The 24385-nt window shown below is 39.9% G+C and overlaps 1 protein-coding gene across 1 annotated transcript in view; it reads right to left on the bottom strand.

Moving 5' to 3' along the window:
* The window catches only part of lgr4 (leucine rich repeat containing G protein-coupled receptor 4), a 118626-nt gene extending 94549 nt beyond the window's left edge, over positions 1–24077 (bottom strand). The window contains exon 1 of the mRNA XM_003225628.3: positions 23497–24077. Within this exon, the coding sequence (XP_003225676.1) occupies positions 23497–23696 (200 nt within the window). The 5' untranslated portion in view covers positions 23697–24077. The remainder of the gene's footprint in view (positions 1–23496) is intronic.
* Between the last annotated feature and the right edge of the window lie 308 nt (positions 24078–24385).

The following is a 24385-nucleotide window of genomic DNA, read 5'->3' as shown; positions in this document are numbered from 1 at the left end:
AGTAAGTTCAAGTTTATTCTTTTTCCATCTTCTACAAAATAATGATAGAAAATTATTTGATTAAGTGCAAAGTTACAACTTCTGGATCTGCAGAAAAGGAAAAACAGAGCTCAGTATCAACACCCCTTTAATCCCTTTCTATATGACTGCAGGTGATTTCTGAGAGGAGCTTCATGCAGATGTTTGAAAAGCATGAAAAACCTGACTGAACCCTGTGGAATCGCACAGCCTAATCCTACATAGAAAGAATCTCATTATACAAACGACCCATTCAGTCCAAGGCTGACCCCAAGGCATCCATTCACAATTTTGTAAAATGACTTCTTAAAAGCTACCTCAACAAGCTCCCCATGGCCTAGAATAGGTGTGAGATTGGTAATTCTACAGTATTATAAACCCAGAAACCTTTGCTAAAAATCAAACATAATTTTATATACTTCCTGGTTTTAAAGATGTCCTAATTGTGCTCGTGCTATTCCTAAAACAGTTGGGGTGGCAGATGAGAACCAAAAAATTTCAAATTTACAACACTATTATCACCACTTCTGGGAAAGAAAAAGGAATTTTGAGTTTTAAAAGTTTCCAAAATGGGAGTGAGTAGCTCTTCAAAGTCTAGAATGGAGTATTTGTTGACCTCAGACCTGTGGTAGCTTCTAAAAGTGTAAGAAACTGCAGATATTGTTTCAGATTTTGGAAAATGTGGCGATTCGGAGATATGAGCTGCCGAAATACAATGGGGGGGGGGGGGCTACGAAGCATTTACGAATCAAAACACAAGCCTCTGAATTTTTTGAATAAATTCAGGAAATTTGTTGATTCAGATTTCTTTTTCAGTGTAACATATTACTCTGCCACCCCGCGGATGGGGACTGGCTGGCATGATTGACAAGGGCAGCTGCAGTTTTTTTCCTTGCTAGTCAATCAAAAGAAGAAAGCCGATCATAAAGCGTTTTGCAAAGCGGGTCTATATACAGCTGCACAGAGCTTCTTCATTTTCTGTGGGTGGCATGGCGTTGGAAAGAGAATGTGTCCTTTCAGCCAGTTTCTGACTGTTTCTTAAAACTTAGGACTGTTATTCTTCCTACTAGCTTTTGAGAATTTCCTACAAATTAGTGGATGACCAAAACAATCGGAAACTTGGCAGGCATCCGGCCATAAATGTGGCCTACAAGTGTGGCAAGTTTCATCCCAATAGCCAAAGAAAAATATATCAAATTTTCAATCCTCTGAGGCTGAGAGAGTGTGACTCGCTCAAGGTGCTTAAACTGGAAAAATGTCCTTACAAATCAGTGGATGACTGAAATGTTCTGAAATTTCGCAGGAATGATGCCATACGCATGTTCTGTTGCTGTGGAGAAATTCAAGGGGATACGTCTTCTGAGTTTTTTAGATGTGGGCGAAACGTCAGGAGAGAATGCTTCTGGAACATGGCCACACAGCCCGAAAGACATACAACAACCCCATAAATTTTATTTGTAGACACTTTTAAAATTTTCTAGAAATCAGTGGGTAACTGAAACATTTTGAAACATGGCAGGCTTACAGTCATAAATGTATTCTACAAATGTGGCAAGTTTCATTCTGATAGCCGTAAAGATTATTTATTTTTATTTTTATCCCACTTTTCTCCCATGGGTAGGACTTGAAGCAGCAAAAATGACAAAAAGATTAACCTTGTAAGTTTCCCCATTGGTGCTAATGGAGTGAATCTTACTAAAACAATAACGAAACTCCAAATTTAGAATTACGAATCAAAACGCCCCCACTTCTACATCTTCCCAAAATAAAGGGCAGATTGGGGGCATCTGAAATTCAAAAAGGAAACCAAAACTGTTATCTGCCATTTCACACCCCTCTAGTAGCTTCCTATCCTGTTTTAGGAAGTCACTGTACTCCCAACCAAGAAAAACAATTATGTGAGACACCAGAGCAAATAATACCAAAGTCTGAGCACATCAAAAATGTAACATCCCTTGCCTCTCGTCCAGTATACATCATCATCCAAGGTTATTCCAAACTGGATCGCAATACTACATCTTAATTCATCTGTTAAGCTGAAAAAAGCTTGAATGGTCCAGCCATGATCTCACTGAAAAATTGTACATCTGACATTGGCCTTTTGTTACTGAGATCGGTAGATATGCAGGTACAGTAGAGTCTCACTTATCCAACATAAACGGGCCAGCAGAACGTTGGATAAGTGAATATGTTGGATAATAAGGAGAGATTAAGGAAAAGCCTATTAAACATTAAATTAGGTTATGATTTTACAAATTAAGCACCAAAACATCATGTTATACAACAAATTTGACAGAAAAAGTAGTTCAATACGCAGTAATGCTATGTAGTAATTACTGTATTTACGAATTTAGCACCAAAATAGCATGATGTATTGAAAACATTGACCACAAAAATGTGTTGGATAATCCAGAACGTTGGATAAGCGAGTGTTGGATAAGTGAGACTCTACTGTAGCTATCTTCAGTAAAGTTCAAACAAGATGACCAGCATAAACTCTACCTCCCAAAACAGGTGTACATATTCTGCCCGTGTCAACCTCTCATGGCTAGTTGTAATTCGTCAGGACAGTATGAAGTAAGCCGGAACTTCCTGTACTGGCAAAGGTTTTTTTCCATAGTTCTTTAAATGTCTTTTATTAATTTGAAGGTGTAAAATCAACTACAAGTCATTCAAACAACTGAAATAGGCTAAAATGAAAGAACTTCTGTTCATATGCTTGATTGCTTACCAGAAATACAAAATCAATTTTTCTTGACTGCTCTGAAAATAAGTTGTGGGAAAATGTTCATACAGTGACAAAAAGCCAATGTTATGATAGAAAACTTCATACTTGCCTTTGGTTTAATCAGTCTGCAGTTACTCTGTGGAAAACACTGCCAATAATTAGCTTCTTTCACCTCTGTTAAACTTGAGCAAAAGTGTCATTAGGTTTCAAAATAGACAAAATACACCAATGGGTACTCAACTAGCTGAGCCAATGGGGTGGAACAACAATAACCTGCAGCATTTTTTCTTTGTTCAAACTTTCAAAGCCCCTAATTAAGACCTACACAACACTCCCCTCTACACCCCACCCTGGATCTTTTCAATGAGGCATTACATGCTTGTTTTCTTATATTTAAAAGGGGGAGGAAAAGGTAGGTTTTTGAAGGTGATTTCTGTGTTTTTACAAGTGCAAAATCTACCAAAAGAATGTATCTTTACCATAATTCTGAGAAGGTAAGTGGCACATGGGTCATAAAAAGCAGAAAATAATGAATAGCTCATCCTGTCAGTAAATATAAGTTGAAATCAAAAGGAATAAGCATACAGACCATTTTACTGAAAAATCTTTGTATATTTAAAGAACCCAACTCTGATTGACCATGAAAGAAAAAGCACAATGCTTTAATGTTGCTGAAATTAAGAAAGTACAGAACATATACTTGGCTGCTAACAGAAATACTCCTGTACAGTCAACTGTATGTATTTATAGATTCTGTATTCATGGATTTAACATTTCATTTCATGAGCTGAAAAAAATTAAATCCAAAAAACAAAATTCCAGTGGATACAAACACCCTTCTTATTGTAGTGGAGGAAGAGGGAAACAGAATAGCAGTGAGAAGGGGGCACATTTCATCTGCCACAGCAAACCAGCAGCACTTATAGGTGTGGCAGACTGCTATCATTTCAGATTCACAGATACAAAAGACAAAAAGTTCAAATTTTGAAAGCTATTTTGAGTGACTTTGGGGGACCAAATATTTGTACATAAACAGCATCCCCAATTCCAGTGAACATTTAACAGGCCGGGAGCGAGAAGGGAGCCCCCCCCCCCGCTTTCCATTTGTGTGGGGGGGGGGGGGTGAGAGAGACCCCCTGGGGAGATAGGGCAGGTTACTGCATATAACACCTGGAGGGAGGGCCCAAGTTGGCTCATGCCTGAACTACAGCTTCCAGGACTCCTAGGCCATCCAAGGCCGAGGAAGGGGGCTTTCAAGGGACCCACCTGCACCCTCCCCTTGCCTTCAAAGCCCCACCGCCATCTCCCCCGCCTACTCCGGCCACGGAGCATCGAGGAGAAGCCGGAGGAAGGAGGAGCCTCCACAGGCAACTTTCCCACCATCCCTCCTCTGTGTGAAGCACAACTGAACTTTAAAAACCCTTTCCCATGTTTTTCCGGGGAAGGAATACAGTTAGACCAGCCATGGGCCACCTTGGACCCTCCCTCAAGGTGTTTTGAACTCCAACTCCCACAATTCCTGATAGCCGGTAGGTTGTTAGGAATTGTAGGAGTTGGAGTCCAAAACACCTGGAGGGAGGGTCCAAGTTGGCCCATGCCTGAACTACAGCTTCCAGGACTCAACTTCCAGGGAATATTTTAAAGTGTAACTCCAGCTGTGTGTGTGTATGTGTGTGTGTGTATGGCTGGAATTACACTTTCAAAATGCCCCTGTTCAAACTTACTAACACATTATATTTCTTTATATAATGCATGTCTGTATAATATATAGATATTTATATTACATTTGTGTGTGTATGTGAGAGAGAGACCCCCTGGACAGATAGGGCAGGTTGTGTGGGTGTGTGTATGTGTGTGGCTGGAATTGCACTTTCAAAATGTCCCTGTTCAGACTTTCAAATTATATTTGTCTAAATTAACTATCAGGGCCAACTAACACCTCTAAACAAAGGATTCCCCCAGGGAGGAAACAGCCAGGCTTTGAAGCTGCAAGGCTATTACATGCTAATCAAGGTGACTAATAACAGCATTCATACTTGCTACACCGAGAGTACTCATTGTATTTCAACTCACCAAACAATGATTCCCATAAGAAGAAAGCGGCCAGGTTTTGAGGCTTTGAGGCTGTTCACTGCTATTCCACATGGCCAACAAATGATTCCCGAAAGCCACAACAATGCGTAGCCGGGCAAAACTAGTTATTGATAAGAATAGTAGCCAAATAACTGAAAAAGGCTGACAGCTAGAAACATGCAGTGTTTGCTGTAACTGAGCCTAATTAAGTTTTAGCAATCATATTCACTGGTATTAACAGTGACAAGTTAATTTGAATCAACAGCTTTGAAAGGGCTTTGTCGATACACTGTCACACAGGAAGCCTATAATCCTATGCTCTTATACTGCTATTTTATGTTTGCAAAGGCATGACGTATACAGTCATTCTTCTTTGTCTACAATAACAAAGATACACATGAACAATTCAAGGTTTCTTCAGAAATATTTGCTTTACTTTTGAATATCAAGCTTTTGGCTGTGATCATGTGAGGCAACACCTATGCCTATTCCCAAAAAATGCAGAAATGACCATGGCCTTATTTTCATTATATGGGGATTATTACTTTGCACTCTACATATAACCACCTCTTAAACGAATTCAGTGTGTCAAACTTTGGAAATTCCGTTGGTAACAGTGACCACATACAGTAGAGATGCTGGAAGCTTTGGAAAAAAGATACCTTGATTCCTATTGGTTTCTGAATAATTAGAAGTTCTGGTTGTCAGCTTTAAAAGTGCTCAGTGACGTAAGATGACATCTACTGAGATCATCTTTGAGAATCCTCCTGTATGCCTCAGAAACACTACATTGACTCTTCAAGAGAGCAGTGCTTTGGAAGCTATCAGTAGATCTTTTAAATGAAGTCATGAAAACCCTTTTTAAAAGAAGACCATTGATTAGTGCTCTGCTTGTTAAAAATTTGCATGCATTTTTAAGAGTTTTAAGTAAACCAAGGATTCCAGAAATCAGAGTCAACTTGAAGGCACATAGTAACAAAAGCAGCAGAAGTATTTTATTTGCTGCTTTATTTGTTTTCCTCATGTTTGCTTTCTTAACATATTATTAACCAGAGGTAGTTACCAACAACATTCAACATTCTGCCTTCAAGTCCAGCAGCTGCTGGTCTATCTCCAGACACTTTTCAAAGTGCTGGCAATGTCCTCTGTGGCGTATGCCCAGGCTATCTGACATATTGTATTTCCCTACGGTATATGAACCTGCCTAGGTTTCAAGATCCATGTGAGAGTCATCGCTCAAACTTCATTTGTAGAAAATCAAGATAGGTTCTTATTGGCAGCTTTAGAACATCCTTCCTAGGAAAGTTATAACACCCCACCCCTTGCTATTCTTCTGACATATGGCAAATAATTTTTTATTCTGACAGGCTTTTCTAAGAGCTGGAGGTGAAAGGTGGAAAAATAAGGGGATCTTTAACGTCAGAAAACATACACTCCAGCTAGTGGCATCTACACACCTATATGGCCATTTGATTAATTATGGCCATCAAGAAATGTCATTTATGACCCAACAAATCCTGGAATACACTATTTACGTTCATCAGATAGAACCAAACTCCACTGCACTATTTTGAAAGGAGCATGGCCATAACCTCCTTAACCACAGTTCCAAAATGACTAAAGAGGTTTTCTTGCAAATCTCTCAACAAACCAGGGATGAGTTTACAGCACTGCCTACTTTGGAGAGAGTCAGTAAAGCCATCAAACAACTAAAAATGACAAAGCCAGTGAACCTGATGGGATCCCTGTTGAAATCTTTAAAGAAAGTGGGCCCGAGCTGACACAACTACTCCACAAGCTTACTGAAAACCGAGAAAATCCCAGCAGACTGCTTGAAGTCCATTATCACCACTCTTTGCAAAAAAGGAAAAAGGAAAAAATGAAGAAACAATCAAGGTATCTTTCTTTTAATCTCTGATGGAAAAATTCTCAAAAATTGTCTTCTACCTATTTCAGACAACATCCTCTCTGAATCCCAGAACTGCTTCCACCGCTCAAGAGGAACAGAGGATATGATCTTCACTGCATGACAGCTACAAGAAAAATGCAAGGAATCTTTGTATATGGCATTCATCAACCTTGCAAAGGCTTTTGACACAGTGAATTATAATGCTCTCTGGACCATCATCTTGAAAATTGGATGCCCTAATAAATTTGTGTACATCCTGTGATTCCTACATGATGACATGATAGCAACAGTCTTGGACAGCAATGGCTCCTAAGGTGACCCATTTAAGGTGGGATCAGGTGTCAAACAGGGATGGGGTATTGCCCCAATGTTTTTTCTATCTTCATTGCTACGATTCTATACCTTGTTGATGGGAAGCTTCCCATCAATGTGGAAATTACATATCGGACAGATGGCGAGTTCTTTCACCTCAGCAGGCTGAAAGCCACAACAATTTTTGTTATAGAATTCCAATATAATGATGATAATGTAGTCTATGCTCTTTCAATTGAAGACCTATAACCCACTTTAAATGACTTTGCAGAAGCATATGGAAAGATTGGCTTCTAACTAATTCATAGAGAAAATAAAAGTGTTCTATCAGCAGGTACCAACCAATCCCTCTGCAATGCCAGAAAGAAAGCCCAATGGTGTAAAGCTAAGAAATGTTGACCATTTCGACTATCTTGGGAGCCACCTCTCAAAAAAAGTTCACATCAATACTGAAATACAACCCGGTGAAGCATTTTTTCAAATGAAGCAGAGAGTGGCTGAGGATCCGGACATTCGTAGGGATACCAAGATGCTTGTTTATAAAGCTATTGTCTTTCCAGTTCTATTGTATGCCTGCAAAACCTGAACCATCAATAAACGTCTCTCTCAACTTCTGGAAAGATTCCATCAGCATTGCCTCTGAAAAAAATCCTTTAAATCTCTTTTGAAGAGAGGCAGACAAACATCAGCATTCTAGAAGAAACAAAGACCATCACACTGAAGCCATGAATCTCTGTCATGAAGGAAAAGCACAATCAAAGCACTTTCCCCCCTCCCCCAATCAAAGTGGTGGTGTTGAGGTTCTCCAGGCCACACAGTGACTTCAAGGCTCAGTTGGGGCTCTCCAGGCAGTGTGGCAGTGGCAGGGTACTCCCTAGGCCATGTGGTAGCAGCAGGGTACTCCTCAGGCAACGTGCTTTGGGGAGGCCCCATAGGCTGTGGCAGCAGGTCTCCCCAGGCTGCGAGCTATGCAGGGGAGAGCAGGGGGGCACAGGGAGCACAGTTTGAGAACCGCTGGACTATAGCATAGCATAGTATGGGGTCTTTTTATAGAAACCAGATAACAAGTAGAAAGTTTTGGTATATTGCACCAATGCCTAAAAGACACAGTTTCACTGCTAAAGGGATCATATGACATGTGTCAGGATCAAGGCAGCTACAAGGTGAGTGCAATTTTGTCTTGTCTGTGTAGACAGATTCTCAGTGAGGAGACAAACACTTCACTTAGTTACAGGAGCTTTTTTTGATCCCAAGAGTATGATTCTACCTTTGTGCTATAAAAGGGATAGGGAGGTACACCAATGACTTATGTATGTCTCCCAATATTGTTTTTGCTAGCGCCCTATGGATTCCTCTGACCCCACCGCCCCCATACTAATGTAGATAATTCCCAAGGACTATTTTGTTACACTATAGGGACTTCTGGTGCTCCCCTTTTTTGGCAGAAGTAAGATTTTCTTCCAAACATGAAGTGGTCATTATGATACTGACATATGCAAGGGATAAAAATGCAATAAAATATCCATGCTGAAGGATTTAAGACTAAAGAAAGAGTACCAATGACCATGGTGATCATTTCTTTACAAGGAACTTTTTTTAGCTTGCCCTTTCCCCCTGACATAAGACAGGCTCAGATATAGACTTTGTTCTTACCTTTACAGATCCTCTCATGTTTGTTAACAGAGAATGTTCCATCATGTTTTTGTATCCTTATTTGAAATGCTTGGTACAAGATATAATTTGATTTTTTTTTCATATTTTGAAATACCTGTATTTGCATATACATACACAATGAAACATCCTGGAGATGGAACCAAAATATAAATACAAAATTGTCTATGTTTCATATACATGCAACCTGAAGGTAATTTTATACAATATTTTTAATAAGTTTGTGCCTGAAATCAAGTATGTGTACACTGAACCATCAGAAAGAAAAGGTGTTACTATCTCAGCCACCCAAGTGAACAATTTTGGACTTTGGAGTATATGTGATTTTGGAATTTCAGATTAGGGGCTACTTAGCTTGTACTTTGTCTATAATACAAATTATGTGCATCATTTTATATCATCTACTTCCTCCTTGTTATCATGATCTAATTTTCCTGGCTGGGTGAAAATAAAGACAGTTTAGAAAGGTTAAAACAGGCACAACTTAAAATTCAAGTCATACAAAAATATACAAATCTATTTAAATGAACAACAATTAAAAGCAGTTAAAATTAAGACCATTAAAAGGGGGGCAGTGCAGCACATTATCAAAGGTGTTTTCCACTAATCAACCAGCCATTAAACAACAAGAAAATCACATAACACTATCCATTAAAAAGTATAAATATACTAGTATAATTAATCATGTGTTCATAAATAGATTAATTTATTTTTTGGACGTAAGTACTAAGTTATGTGTCACTTTCACTAAAATTATCATCAGTTACAGGATCTAAGGACAAGTGAAATATCACATCAGCTGATTTACCATGTACACCACAGGCTATCACAGCATGTCTTAATTATTCCAGACAGACAGTAATACACTTAATGAACCGTAACATAAGCCACATAGGGATGATTCAGATGTTTGGTCAATGACCCCAATAAGAGCTGCACCAGGCTCTGCAAACAGGCAGTTTGACACATTTTCATAATGAGAACAATTTTAGTAAGGGGGCCTTGTCACAGACCATCAACCTCTGCTCTTTATTCATGACTACCTACTTTCACCTAGCTGTTTCAAAAACAGCTCTCTTGTTTATCTAGTTTACAAGACACCACCAACTTTTATTCATTCTGAACACTGTGGTGCTGTGCTTTGTCATTCATGACTACCCCTTTGCACAATGACAAGAGTTAATCTGCATTATGCATATCAGTTAATGCTAAATTTTGAGCAAGTCAAAAATAATTACCTCCAGCAATATGACAAATCATTGAAAAATACCAAGGCAGCCTACCAGGAATGTGTCTATGTATTTTAGCTGTAGCACAGACATCATCTTGAGTCATTAGTATTAACTACCTTAAATTAAAATACAGTAGAGTCTCACTTATCCAACATTCTGGATTATCCAACACATTTTTGTAGTCAATGTTTTCAATACAATATTTTGATGCTAAATAAGTAAATACAGTAATTACTACATAGTATTACTGCATATTGAACGACTTTTTCTGTCAAATTTGTTGTATAACATGTTTTGGTGCTTAATTTGTAAAATCATAACCTAATTTGATGTTTAATAGGCTTTTCCTTAATCCCTCCTCATTATCCAACATATTCGCTTATCCAACATTCTGCCGGCCTGTTTATGTTGGATAAGTGAGACTCTACTGTACTGGTCAATATAAATTGGACTGTAATAAGTGCAATGATCATTGTGAAGTAATTTTGAATTGAAAATCCCTAAACAGATGCTTATTATTACATAGCCACTTCGAGTATAAAAATAATTACCTGTTACAAGATAGCAAATCTTTGTGACCTAAAGCATCCTAAGAACTTAAGATATTTTGCTATCTAAATCTAAAATACCAAGTCCAACCCCTGCTGTTGGAATGAAGATTTTCATAAAGAACACAAGACTTTAATGAAGTCAACATGGTATAGAGGTTTAAGCATTGAATTACAACTCTGGACTCAAATCTCCACTTGGCCATGGAAGCCCACTTTAGGCAAGTCATACACTGTCAGTCTCAGAGTAAGGTTTGCCTTAGGACAGAAGTGGGGAACTTTTTTCTGCCAAGGGCTATTTGAATATGTATAACATCATTCATGACCCATGCCTTTATTTGTTTGTTTTATTTAGTTATTACAAATAATTATTAAATAATTAAATAATAATTGTTAATGCGCTGAGCTGCTAAACTTGCAGACCGAAAGGTCCCAGGTTCAAATCTCGGGAGCAGAATGAGTGCCCGCTGTTAGCCCCAGCTCCTGCCAACCTAGCAGTTCGAAAACATGCAAATGTGAGTAGATCAATAGGTATCACTCTGGCAGGAAGGTAACGGCGCTCCATGCAGTCATGCCAGCTACATGACCTTGGAGGTGTCTACAGACAACGCCAGCTCTTCAGTTTAGAAATGGAGGAGCACCAACCCTCAGAGTCACGACTGGACTGAACGTCAGGGGAAAACCTTTACCTTTTCACCTTATTATTTAATTATTAATTATATTATATATTAAAAATTAAATGAAAGTTCCAAAGGCCATGCAGTATAGGCAGCTTACTAGACACACATGCTTACTGGCTTTGACTTGCCCAGCAAAACAAGAGTTGAAGAAGCAGAATATGCCTACGCAAGGAGAGGAACTTGGAAATGGCTCGGGTCTGAACAGTAAATGGCACCTGGCCCACAAAAGACTCAGCATGGTGACTTGGAGGAGTAACAGGAGCTGCGTTAAGTGGATGGACTGGGGCAAGCATCCTTTCCTGCACTAGGCCAGATCAAATGAATTTGCAGACCAGCTGTTTCCTACCCTTGGATTATGTCCTGCTGGGAAATTCATGGCAAACTGGTCACAGGCAGAAACAGTTCACATTGTATGGTAAAAGCCTGAGAAACAAAGGCATAGTATTTAGAAGCCTATTATCCACTGGGAGAGGGAAGGAGAGGGAGCAAAAAGGGTAAAATCTGGTTAAAAAATAGCAACCAGTCTCCCACCTTCTAGATGACTGCCAATTCAACAGTCCACCTTCATCTCCATGCCAACCCTGCAACCACAACAAACCAGACAAAAAAACATCCACACAAATCATGCCCAGGGATCCTGTGGTGCAATGCAACAATCTTACTAATCCAGCTGTAAAAAGAGTGGAAAGAGGGCCAGAGGAGGGCAGCCAGAGTTTTAAAAATCTCTGGCCCTGCCCTCCCCATGTGACCTGACCTGCCTCAGCAGACACACATACCAGGCAGTTTAATTCTGGTCTCTATCCAAGGAGGTCATCAAAGGTGCTGTGCAGTCTTGGATGCAAATTATTTTGCTCTGATCACTGTTCTAATCCTGCATCTTGGCTTTGGAACATATCCAACATTCATATAATTGACTCTTGAGGTCTTTTCTGTGCACTGTAATTTCCATAATCTTAATCTGATATTCAGTTTTTATGAGGATTATTAAAAGCCCCAGAACTGAGTCAGGACTTGGTTAATATTTTGGGGGATACCAAGGCCTAGACCAGGGGTCCCCAAACTAAGGCCCGGGAGCCGGATGCGGCCCTCCAAGGTCATTTACCTGGCCCCCGCTCTTAGTTTTAGACTTCGCCTCGCCCAAAGTCTGAAATGACTTGAAAGCACACAATACCATCAATCCTAATTAACTTGACTATCTCATTGGCCAGAAGCAGGCCCAGTCTTCCCATTGAAATCCTGATAGGTTTATGTTGTTTTTATTTTTAAATATTGTATTGTTCTTTCATTTACTAATACTGTGCTATGGTAATAATTGAATATATTGTGTATACATATAATATTGATACTAATATTATAATGTAATATAATATAATACTATTAATTATACAATATAATAATATTAATTATATATTATATATTAAATGTAATATTACTAATAATATTACGGTATAGTGGTATACGACAATATAGTAATATATAATGCTAACATTGTGCTATGCCAATAATATTATATATTATATGTACATACAACTTGTAAGCCGATCTGAGTCCCCTTAGGGGTGAGAGAGGGTGGGTTATAAATGTAGCAAATAAATAAATAATTGTTGTTGGGTTTTTTGTTTTTTTGCACTACAAATAAGACATGTGCAGTGTGCATAGGAATTTGTTTGTATTTTTTTTCAAATGATAATTCCTCCCCTCAACAGCCTGAGAGACCATGAGCCGGCCCTCCACTTAAAAGGTTTGAGGACCCCTGGCCTAGACAAAATGATCTCGGTTCCCCACCCCTGTCTTAGGGTCACCCTGAGTTGGAAGCATCTTAAGGGCAAACAACAGCAAAAAGTCTAACTACTAAACTCAATTACCTATTGCCCAGTACAAGAATATATGATCTTTGCTTTTTAAATATCTGCTTTTGTAGATTGGTTTCAATTTAAAAAACATAATTGTTTTGTTGTTTTTATTGGTCCCTCAAGCAATTCCATGTTTGGTAGTAAAAAAAGCAACCTCTAAATATCTAAACAAAAAAAACCCTGTGTTGTCGAAGGTTTTCAAGGTCAGGATCACAGGGTTGATGTATGTCTTTCGGGCTGTGTGGCCATGTTCCAGAAGTATCCTCTCCTGACGTTTCGCCCACATCTATGGCAGGCATCCTCAGAACCCCTATAAATTGAAACCCCTATAAATTGAAAATAATATATATGTGTTTATGCACATCCGGATGAGTATCTGTCTCTGCCATAGCTTCAGGAATGTGAAAGCTAGATATCTGAAACTTAGCACAGATACTAATAGAGTCCTAGAAGTGTGCACTCAGTTGTTTGTGTGGGCTTTAAAAATAATTTAGTTTTAAATATCCCTGTACCCTACAGTAGTATTTTTAGATTCTAAGTGGCCATTATTCAGAAGAACTGCGTCTATTTAAAAAAGAGATTCAACCAAGAACTAAGAGTAGCAGAGTGGTAAAGCTTCCATAAAGTAACCCTATTATCCACTGGGACAGGGAAGGAGAGGGAGCAGGATAGGATGCTAAAACAACAGCAATGGTTGAAGGCAAAAACTACCTCTGGAGCAAAAAAGAGAACTCTTCATTCTCCTGCAGTCTGACTACACCTCATGGTTATTACACATTGAAGTTACCTCCATACCATCTCCTTGCACCAGCTTAAATTCTGATAGATGCAAAAAAGAACCTCTGGGAATATGTTGCTATAGTGACAAGGTTTAATTGCACCAAATCCATAACTACACCTCCAAAGATGTACGTCTGACAAAAAGTCAGTGCTTATATAGTTCCACAATGCAACACTTCATTATACTGGATGGAAACAATATTATGTACTGAGAAAAACAGGATATAAATCTAATAAATAAACACCATAAAGTTGCTCAAAACCCTTTGCACATTACGAGTACATTACAAGCAATATTTTAATGTACACAAAATCATGTATTTTTAGTTATAATGAAATAAAACAATGTTGTGTGTATTTCCTGGTTATACTCCAACAAATTCTAGGTGGTTATCCTCATTTGGAAAGTTCTCATTGGTGGCTTATTTTTCTCCTACTTGCCATTTATCTCCACATTTCCCAATACTCAAAATAGTATTTATTTAAAAACCATGCAAAGTTTATACCAAGTACAGAAAATGACTATAATTATTCTGCCTTTTCCAGAAATCAAGGCTATAGCATCACAGGTTTATACTGCGATATATAACCCTTCTTCTAGTAAGGGTAATATATTGCAGTAATATATTTTGGTTTGGGTCCAGATTGCTTACAGAATTGCCTTCTCCTGTACAATCTGCCCCAAACACTTAAGTCCTCTGTGGGATGGCTACTCTAATCAGCCAGAACCCATCTGGCGACCAGAGGACCTTTTCATTGGCTATGCCAACACTGTGGAATGACCTCCCAAAAGAGCTCACACACCTAAATGAGCTGTTTGAATTTAAAACCCATCTAAAGACCTATCTCACCCAGGAAGCCTACCCAGCCAGTTTTAATCATGAAATTTAAACTTGTGTCCTGTGTTTTAATCTTTGTTCTGTGTATTTTAATGTTTTTGTAGAAATATGTTTTAATATATGTATTTTATAAAATAGATTAGATTATTGTGTTTTTAATAATTTTGAAACCCACCTCAAACCACGAGGAGAGGTGGGTGAGAAATATTATTATTTTAATTATATTTTTGTGCAGCATGATGTAGTTTTACAGTTTTGCACAGCATATATGTTGAAATATTTACAGTCCTCTTTTACAGCTACAGCTATATACACTTATAATCTTATAATTGTATATAAAAATACATCTCCAAAATTGCAGTCCTATCTCCACATACATAGAATTAAGTTCCACTGAATTCAATAGGACTTTCTTCTGATTAGACATGCTGATGACTGCACAATAAAGGGGCATTTAACTTTGCTGGATTACCAAATACATGCATACAAGACAAATGAGCTATACATTTTTTATGGATTCTGTTCCAAAAGTTAAGTAATTAATTTTTCTTTCCACATAAATGTTTGTTTTTTATGGATTCTGTTTCAAATGTTAATTAATTTTTCTTTCCACATAATTTTTTTTGCTTGATTGCTAAATTTTACATTAAGCAGCAGCAAAGATTTCCAATTGTCATTTAACACATTTAATTGCACTTTGGATTTCCTTGTACTGAAAGATAAATCTCTTATACAATTTTCGGTAAGAAAACTATGGACTAAATAGTTAGGAAAGCTAAAGGAAAACAATGTTATGAAAGAGGCAAAGAAAATGAAAAACAATTGTGGTATTACTATAGGATAAAGAGGGAGGGGGGAATAGAGGGAGGGACTGTAAATCAATACAAATAAACATGGATAAACCCTGTACACATACCATATTGAACTACTTATTTCACATGGTTGTTAAAAACGAAAGAAAACAGGAACATTAAAGTTACATAACTTATGATAGATTATAAAGGCTAGATATGCACTACAACGATCTTATAACCAGGGAAACTCAAAAGGATTGGTGTGATGGGATTCACACCTATAAAAGCAAACATTTTAGCCAGTTGGCAACTTCATTCTCATACAAAATTTCCAAAACATTGACTTTCCATATGAATAAAAATTCCAAACACAGCCCAGCAAAAATATGGTGAATGAGTCCAGCAGAATTTCAATCTTAGAAAAAATGCTGGAATACTGGGAGCAAGCTTTTATTCAACTCATCACGACCATCATCATGAGTTCAAACAGAATGAACTGCAACACAGAACTATTATGTTCACATAGTCAGCTTACTTGACCTTAGCTACTTTACAACAATGGGAAGTCCACTTATGGTGGAACTGGAAAACTAATTACATGAGACATTCTATTAACTAGCTGAATCAATAGGATTTAACAACCATATATACATATGTACAATTCAATGATGTGTTTGAGTTAAGGGCAGGTTTGGGGCCAAAATTATGGATTTTGATACCCACAATAAACTGAGGAAGGTAGAGTAACAGTGATGCTTCAGGGGGTCTGCTTCCCCAGGTTGCTACCATTTTCCCATCCAGGCCTGGTATAATGATAGATTTCTTCTGTTCTTTTAAACTTTTGTCTTCACTGCTATCCCCCACCCCACCCCCCACCCCCACCCCGAGTGAACTACACTTCTTCCCTTCTGGGCTGCTCAGAGCAGAGAGAGGGCAGTTCACACATAAATAAGCAAGTGGAAGATCACTTTTCCTCCCCCTTTCACCCATGTCACCTCCCATTACAGCTATTGCTCCTGCTGTGGGTGCTGCTACTGTCTGCTCCTTTAATGGAAAGACTTTTGTACACACAGCCCTTCTTCAGCTCTGTTGGTGGTGGTGCACTCCTTTCCTCAGACTCCTACGTGGCAGGATGGTGACAGCAAGCCCAAAGGCTGGTGGCAGTTCCACAGCAGCCCTATAGAGGAGCCAGGACAAGAGTGCAGGACCTCACCAGCCCAAGAGTTGGAGATAGTGGAAGCAGCAATGGCTGAGACGAAAGGCAACCTAGACAAAGGGAGAACTGTGACCTTCCACTTGCTTATTCGTAAATAAACTGCCTCCCTAGTCTGCACAGCAAACAACAGAAAAAAGTTTATCATAGGGGAACCTAAAAGATGCACTGTCCCTCTCTACTCTCTTTGCTGCAGCAGGGAAGTGTCAAAGATATTTCATTTATTCAAGTAACTAGACATGTGACTTGGGAAAGTTCTTAGGGTCATCAGTTCTCTAAAGACTCCTGCTTCTCAGTCTTTGAGTCTCATTTCTCCTTCACTGCAATTTTTTGGATCTCTCTTATTCCTTCAGCTATGCTTTGCTTCTCCATCAACAAGATGATGTGTTACGAATGAGGCTATTACCTTTTACTTAATCTTTTCATTGGCTAGTTAAAACTTATGCCCTCTAAGCAAATGTAAAAGCCATTAGTAAACTTTTCTGAATTTGTAACCTGAAGCTTCCTTCTTTGTTCATTTTGAGCCACTATCATTTCAAAGAAGCAAAATAAAATTGAGGCATTCTTGTCTGCCACTCTGCTAAAAAGAGGCCTGACTTCTAACAGTGTTAGCTTTCATATTTTTCCCAAGAAGGCCAACATCCTGGGAAACTAATTTCCAACAGATTTGTCAAACATTTTAATGCTAATACACAAATACATATGATCTGAACTGGCTCACCATTCTAGAACAGTTTGTATTGTAGATCAAATAACAGCACATCTGGAATCAAATATGTTGAAAAGTATTCAACTCATTGAATGGATCTACTTTATTTGTGACTAAACTACAACTGCAATCCATGTAGTTGCACATTATTAGATGGTGCATGGCTTTTTGTAAATGCCTTTCGTATAAATTTATTTACTGAGAATGGAGAAACTGCTGCAAAGCATTCCTTTACAGTAGGACAAGACTGGAAGACATACAATCTGCTACACAATGTTGGCATTCAGTACAAAAGTAGTGTACAGGGGTGGGGTAGCGTAACCATAATGTAACTATGCAATTGTAGATTTACACTGCATGAGCATAATGCAAGACCTCGATCTATAGTTTCCAAGTCCACCTCAAACTACACTTCACAGACAAGCCAGTAAACAAAACAGACATACGAAGGAGAAAGAGCAGTATGTAGAAAAAACGGGAAATGAAAGAGAGAGAGCCAACACACAACAAGGACTGTACTTCAACACATTCCAAAGTGTTCAAACCATCAAATTAAGCATGAACTTATAAAGTTTTAGTTGGCCTAATTAAATAAATGAAAGTGAACACAGAACTAATCAGGTTAATTCGCAACACAAATGTTTTCCCATAATACATGAAGGTAGGGAAAAGGTACCCAAGTCTTTTACCAAGTCATTTTTAGGCACAAGACTGATTAAAAAAAAACAATTCCCTCTTAGAGCCCAGACTGCTAAATACCAACATATCCATGATGAAGCACACTAACGCTTGCAGCAGAAATACAACAAATTTGCTGCAAGGACTTGCAAGCTCCCACTGCAAAAATACACTACTTGATTCACAGCTTGATCCTATGCATATTTTCTGGGGTTTGCTTTAGAATAGTCACCTCAGAAGTCACACTGCAAACCTTACAAATACTTATACATATGTATATGTGCCCTCAAGTCACCTTGAAATTCAACTTCATGAACTTTTGATTTTCTAAGGCAAGTAATACTCAGAGATGGTCTTTGCCAGTTCCTGCTTGAAAAATAGCTTACAACACCTGGTATTTGATGGTGGTCTCCCATCTTAGTACTCACCAGAGCTGACCTGACTTAGCTTCCAACATCAGATAGGATCTGGTACATTAAGGGTATTTAGGCACATCTTATTGAAACCACTAATAAACTTAAGATATCTGACTTACAAAATGTATAAAAACAAGTCTTGCTCATCCACAGGAACACCACTGAATAGATGGATAGCTGGATCAGGAATAGCTGAATATTATTCGTAAGAAATTGACACTTGTCTGTTAATAAGCAAATCTCTTCACATGTTTGTTACTGCCATTCTGTGATGAGGTCTGCTACACAGTATGGTTTATGGTTTTTATTTATAAAGTGAGCCCCTGATATCCGCTGGGGTTTGGTTCCAGGACCCCATGTTCAGGTTCTATTATATACAATGGCAAAGTAAAATGGTATCCCTTATAAAATAGCAAAATCAAGATCTGATTTGGGTGGGAGGAATTGGGAAAGGCGTGTTTTCTAGCCACAGATGAGATGAATCTGTGGATGCAGAATCCATGGTTATGGGGGGTTGACCATACTAATTGTGCTCCAGTTCTAACACAGCACAAAGAGTGTTAAAAAGTAAAGTAAGAATTTATTGTATTGGTTTAGAATTCTATAGATTCTAGATGCAGCCAAGCAGACAGTAATTCAAAACATGGTATCACGCTTATCCTGACTGGTGAGGGTATAATATTCAAATAAGGTATCACGCTTATTTTGACTGGTGAGGGTATAATATTCAAATCTCAATGTACTAATGTATATATATAATATGCTTCAACAAATAATGAGGCCTTAAAATCTGACTGCAGCTCAAAATGTCTTATTATAGGTTTTTTATTATTATACTCTGGCTGGAAGGTGGGCACACCCATCGTGCCCTGTTATAAAAATAAAGTTTGTGGGAAATCTTGCTTAGTATGTCATTTCTTGAATATGAACTTTTCAATACATTATCCTTCTAAATGGGATGTACCATGTTATGAGATTCTTATATGCTTTAAGAACTATCTGTAGAACTGAAATGTGAATTCAAGCTGGCCTGTCTACAAACCTATCCCTACCTTATGAGTGGCATCAGAAACCCTGGTGCCAGCATATTGGCCCTCCTTTAAAATCTGTTAGACTCACAAGCACTTGGGCTTTCCGAATTATTGACCCAATGTATAGTATCTCTTCCAGAGGACATATAGTTGGATAGTTGTAATATTCAAAATGGGCTTAAAACCCAACCATTTCACTGGCTTCTGAAAAATTTGTTTTGAACATGCTGCTAACTTGTTATGCTACTGCTGAGGTTCTGAATTTATATCAATTCAATATTCATATGAAGGACACATTTATTATTAAAATATTACCATAATATATGAAGTATTATATTACCATAATATATGAAGTGTTGGGCCCCTGGTGGTGGCGCAGTGTGTTAAAGCACTGAGCTGCTGAACTTGCAGACCGAAAGGTCCCAGGTTCAAATCCCGGGAGCGGAATGAGCGCCCGCTGTTAGCCCCAGCTCCTGCCAACCTAGCAGTTTGAAAACATGCAAATGTGAGTAGATCAATAGGTACCGCTCCGGCAGGAAGGTAACGGTGCTCCAGGCAGTCATGCCGGCCACATGACCTTGGAGGTGTCTACGGACAACGCCGGCTCTTCGGCTTAGAAATGGAGATGAGCACCAACCCCCAAGAGTGGGTCACGACTGGACTTAACGTCAGAGGAAAACCTTTACCCCTTTACCTTATATGAAGTGTTGTATTGTGTTTTATTGGACGATGTCAAGGAAGAAAAGATCCAAATTAAATAGTAAACAAAAAAAGCTTTTTATTTCTATTGCCCAATAAAATACATTTTATCCAGACTTCCTTCACACTTCTGGTTAAAAACTGTAAGGTAGATGTTAACATATTTTTATAATTGGTTTATTATTTTAAAAATCATAGTAAGTTTTTATGCACTCCTTTCAAATTTCTTTGGCTTCACACACCTATTATTATTTTTCCCTATCTTCTCTAGGACTGTTAGTCTAATCCATAATCCTTTTCAAAAGTAATTACCCACCTCAAATCTCCTCAGCTAACATGTTCCTCATTTATTTTTCACCTAACTATACACCAGAGAACACTGTTCCTAAAATGTCTTGTTTATTTTAAATATCTTGAACCCTCATGTAAGCATAGAATCATAAAACCATGGAGTTGGAAAAGACCTAAAGGGACCTCCAACCCAACCCCCATGACATGCACTGAACACAAGACTGGTTTTTGGAATTTCCTCAGAGCTTTAATAAAGTCTGCCTATTAAGTCCAGGCATGATGAAACCACAAACACACATACACATTAAAACACCACACCCTTGAAATCCTAGTTGCAGCACACACCTAACATTGTTTTCTGTGGTATTTTATCCTAATTATAATAGCTTTGTTAGACAGAAGGGCTGAGGTTACTTCTTCCAGAACCCAGTTTTGCTCAATCTGCTTTCAAATATATAGCTTTCCAACCATGTCCCAGCAATACTGCCTGGATCAACTGATTTATACAAAAATGTAGGAATATAGAAGAATGCAACTTGTTCCCATACTGAAGCAGCTAAATATTCTAACGGACTCCATCAAATTTTAGAGCAAATCTGTTCATCTAGCATACTGTAGTTTGCCCACCAGGTAGAGCCTAACAAATACTCAAGCCCTGCTTTTGCCTCTCTTCATAAATCTCTTTAGACTGGATCTCTCCAACAAACTTTTGGGTGAGAGAGTTGGCAGTTCAGTGAACACACAATAATATAATGTATCATATCTATAAAATTGACAAGGAAAGCTAAAGGGGATACCCTCCACTAATTAAGAAACAAAAAAAAATCTGAGACCACAAGGGCCAATGACTCAAAACAGAAAATGTAAGTTAATTGAAAAGATTCCACACAATTAAGAACTAAAATACCTTTTGGTTTGGTAACCAGTGGAGCAAAAGAACTTAACAGCCAAATCTTATAGACATTACTACTTTAAGTTCAGTGGAGCTGAATTTCATGTAAGAATGCACAGGGTTACAGTCTACACGTAACACAAGACACACAAGCGATTTGAAATCCCAAATGTCAGCTTGATGCTCTACAGGTAGGCTATGCCTTATCCCAAATGCTTGGGATCATGAGTGTTTTGGATTTGTGCATCATAAGATACCTTTAAGATGGAACCCAAGTCTGAACAAGAAATTCACTTATGTTTCATTAATATCTTATACACCCAGAATGAAGGTAACATGAGCAACAAAGAAATTAATACCTGTACCTGCAATTATAGAATCATAGAACTGGAAGAGACCATGAGGGCCATCCAGTCCCAACTTTGTCAGATAAAATGTGTTGAAGGGGGGTGGCGGGGATGCTATGAACCAGGGTCATGAACAGTAGGGTTGCAGTCCTATGGAAGCACACACTGGCATGCACAAATGCCCAGATGGTTTTTTGTTTTTTTTTGGGGGGGGGGGGTTGGGGGGGGCTGCTTTATGTGTATGTGTTATGCCTTGGAGTCATTCCCCAGCAAATAATAGTATTCAAAGGGACCCAGCAAGTGGATAGGAAAGCAAGCAGCCATGAAACCCTCTGGGCTTTGCTTCCCAGGAAAACATGCACAAGTCATGCATGGGCCTTTCCCTGGGGACACAGAATGATTTCGGGGGTGAAGATGTTTTTTGGGCAACTGAAATAACACTTCTGAAACTCTGCTGTATTTTTGTGCATTGGCATATCTCTGTTCCTAACAGATCAGAGACAATAGGTTCAGTCTAATAACTGAAGCCACATTGCCTTGTATGAATGCTAATGGACATTTACCACTAAAGAGAAGATTCACTCAAACGAGTTCTTAGCTCTTCTCTGGAAGTTATGGGTCCAAAAAGTTATGGGTCCAAAAGGTTTTTATATACAGGTGTTCTGTGTTTTTAAAACTGAGCAATTTTATTTTATGTTATGTGTATTGGTAGTGGTGGCTGTTATAATTTTATGTGTTACCGTTTTATACTTATGTATCGGTGGCGCAGCAGATTAATCGGCTGAGCTGCTGAACTTGCTGACCCAAAGGTCGGTGGGCTGAATCCGGGGAGCGGAGTGAGCTCCTGCTGTTAGCCCCAGGTTCTGCCAACCTAGCAGTTTGAAAGCATGCAAATGTGAGTAGATTAATAGGTACTGCTCTGGCAGGAAGATAACGGCACACCATGCAGTCATGCCGGCCACATGACCTTGAAGGCCAACAAGGACAACATCGGCTCTTCAGCTTAGAAATGGAGATGAGCACCAACCCGACTAGACTTAATGTCAGGGGACCTTTACCTTTACCGTTTTTATGTTATATGCTGCACCCTGGGGTGCCTTTGTAAGCCGCCCTGAGTCTCTTTGGGGACTGGATATAAATAAAGTTTGTTTGTTTGTTTATTAAGGGAGACACCACCTCCAGCCAGGTATAGGCCATAGTCTGGTTGCAGGAAGAGAGCCTCAACATGGGCAATGGGAGCCAGTTTCAGCGCTGTTTGGCAGTGGAATATGCTGCCTCAGAGTGCGGGGGGGGGGGGGAGTCTCACTGCCTGGATGGTCACCTGTCTGGAGTGTGTTGATCGTGGCAGAATGGGGTTGGGCTGGATGCCCCTTGGGGGTCTCCTCTTCCAGCTTTAGGATTCTTTTAAAAAGGAATTAACATTCAGCTGTGAAAAGAATTAAATCTTAAGAAGTTGGATCCAATGTGTTGTCGCAGGCTTTCTCCCACCCTGAACATTGCACAGATATATAAACCCCAACTGCCTGGTTTCCAACAGACCTCACAACCTCTGAGAATGCCTGCCGTAGGTGCAGGCGAAACGTCAGGAAAGAATGCTTCTGGAAAATGGCCATAAAACTCACAACCCAGTTAAAATCCACTCAGCATGGCATAATGGGGTTGGGTTGAGGTTCTTTCCCAGCTCTAGGATCCCACGAGGAGGGCAAAGAGAAGAGCCTCAAACACACACACGCACACAACCTGTTTGCCAAGGTGGAGGCGCGGCCAGGCGGCCTGTACTTACAGGGAGTGGGTGAAGGCGCTGAGGCCGTGGGGCAGGGCGGCGAGGCCTCTCCCGGAGCAGTCCGTCCCGCCGTCCCCGTCGCAAGTGCAGGGCGCCGGGCACGGGCCCGAGGAGGCGCCCCCGCTGGGCCCAGCCGCGCTCAGCAAGCCCCAGGCCAGCGCGGCCAAGAGAGGACGAGGAGGGAGAGGCGGGCAGCGCATGGCCGGACCACGCAAAAGGCAACCCTTCGTCCGGGACAAAGCCCTCCGCCTGCCTGCCTCGCTTCTCCTCTCGGGGCCTCCTCCTCCTCGGCGAGCCCGCTTCCCTGGTCCCCTCAGCTTCGCCCTCTGCCTCCCTCCTTCAACAGCGCTTTCTGAGGCGAGCAGGTAACAACACGCCCGGCGGCGGCGTGAGCGCGTGAAGCGCAGTCCCTCGAGGAAGATAACCCTTCTTCCGCGCGCGGCCCAACCGCCTGCCTGCCTTCCTCCGAGTGTTGCTCTGCCGCGCAAGCAAACGCACGCAAGGCAAGGCGCGCGAGGGCTCGTTTGCGCCGCCTCAACGAGCTCACCCCCCCCCCTCCTTTTTTTTTCCAGGCGTCTCGCTCTCTCTCTCTCTCTCTCTCTCTCTCTCTCTCCCCCCGCCCATTGGCTGGGTGTGGAGCTATGCCAAACAACGAGGTGTGTATGCTAATGACGGGGGGCCGTGCCGCCCGCTCCCATTGGTCCGTCAAGAATCTCAGCCTAATAAATATGCAAATATTATGTCCACTAGAGAGAGAGTGAAAGAAGTCACAACGCAGATCGACAGGAGAGAAAGCACGCCCTCATTGGCAGGAAGGACAGCGGGTGGGCGGGGCAAAAGGAATGAGTGCCGGTGTATTTAGTGAATTGGGAGAGAGAAAGAGGTGTGT

The sequence above is a fragment of the Anolis carolinensis genome, chromosome 1 (assembly GCF_035594765.1).
Source record: "Anolis carolinensis isolate JA03-04 chromosome 1, rAnoCar3.1.pri, whole genome shotgun sequence".
Taxonomy (NCBI): Eukaryota; Metazoa; Chordata; class Lepidosauria; order Squamata; family Dactyloidae; genus Anolis; species Anolis carolinensis.
Note: the sequence above shows the minus strand (reverse complement) of the source record. Positions and strands in the feature narration are given on the sequence as shown.